At 46.4% G+C, this 463-nt stretch overlaps 1 protein-coding gene across 1 annotated transcript; it reads left to right on the top strand.

The window, feature by feature from the left end:
- Nucleotides 1–9: 9 nt before the first annotated feature.
- On the top strand, nt 10–427 carry PHALS_00464 (hypothetical protein PHYSODRAFT_286339; the record flags this gene model as incomplete). Its single annotated transcript, XM_024730352.1, has 2 exons — nt 10–286; nt 363–427. The coding sequence occupies 2 exons, from the start codon at nt 10–12 to the stop codon at nt 425–427; spliced, it is 342 nt and encodes a 113-aa protein (XP_024580638.1).
- Nucleotides 428–463: the final 36 nt, after the last annotated feature.

Below are 463 nucleotides of genomic sequence, written 5' to 3'. Positions count from 1 at the left end.
AGCTAGCACATGGTCGAAACGCACTATCTTTCTGTATCGGCATTCATAGCTCATTTTAATTCTACTTGCATTCGTTTAGCCAAGCTAGTACATGGTGATCTGGAAAATATGAGTGAGGAGATCCCCGATCTAGTCCAGCATTTTGCGTGCGTACCAAGAATGTCAACGTCCAATCCAGCGGATATTTCACTGCTTCTGCGAACTCGGGAGGACCCGGAAATGGAAGAAGAAGACCGACAGCTTATGGCTGATAAGCCTCGCGGAAAGAACACAGAGGCTCTTCAAAGTTGGTCATGTCGCACAATGATGCGATGGAGAGTTTGGAGGAGGCGTTTAACGAGACGTCGGATAGTCTGCTTAAGGCCATTCGAGTCAACAAGTACGTAGTCAAGTCCAAACCACAGAGCACACAAATGCGGCAATTTAAGTATATTGAGTCCGGCACATACGATTAAAGAGACCT

The sequence above is a fragment of the Plasmopara halstedii genome, assembly GCF_900000015.1.
Source record: "Plasmopara halstedii genome assembly, contig: Scaffold_1116, whole genome shotgun sequence".
Classification (NCBI taxonomy): Eukaryota; Oomycota; class Peronosporomycetes; order Peronosporales; family Peronosporaceae; genus Plasmopara; species Plasmopara halstedii.
The sequence above is the reverse complement of the archived record's forward strand: the minus strand, read 5'-3'. Positions and strand labels throughout refer to the sequence as shown.